The sequence below is a fragment of the Nanorana parkeri genome, unplaced genomic scaffold, assembly GCF_000935625.1.
Source record: "Nanorana parkeri isolate BGI_ZX_2015 unplaced genomic scaffold, ASM93562v1 scaffold344, whole genome shotgun sequence".
NCBI lineage: Eukaryota > Metazoa > Chordata > Amphibia > Anura > Dicroglossidae > Nanorana > Nanorana parkeri.
Genome location: NW_017306612.1, coordinates 1,318,650 through 1,318,981, shown reverse-complemented (window position 1 = coordinate 1,318,981; position 332 = coordinate 1,318,650). Strand labels below are relative to the sequence as shown.

The window sequence follows — 332 nt, the reverse complement described above, 5'->3', positions numbered from 1 at the left end:
CATTCGCTGCCGCTTTCATGTCCATCAATGGGCTTCCGCCCTCCCCCTCGCCGCCGCGGTCTTCCCCGCCGAGTGACTCTCCTGTGTTTTCTGTGTTTCAGACAGGCAGTGGGTCTGGAATATTCCGTACGTCAACGCTCCGGATTCGCACGGCAACATCTGGTGTCCGCGGTAGGAGGTCCGGCACTCTACGCCCGGTAAAATTCCGGAACCCCGAACCCGTCTCCACTCAACTCAACCACGTGAAGATATTTTTTTTTTAATTATGTTTTCAGATACGAGCTGAATAGAATAAAATGAGGTATTTATGTATTTCTCTCGTCACATGACTA

The 332-nt window shown here is 50.9% G+C and overlaps 1 protein-coding gene across 1 annotated transcript in view; it reads left to right on the top strand.

Moving 5' to 3' along the window:
• TDP1 (tyrosyl-DNA phosphodiesterase 1) overlaps positions 1 to 332 on the top strand; it is a 52,447-nt gene that overhangs the window by 49,097 nt on the left and 3,018 nt on the right. The window contains exon 10 of the mRNA XM_018558497.1: positions 102 to 171. Within this exon, the coding sequence (XP_018413999.1) occupies positions 102 to 171 (70 nt within the window). The remainder of the gene's footprint in view (positions 1 to 101; positions 172 to 332) is intronic.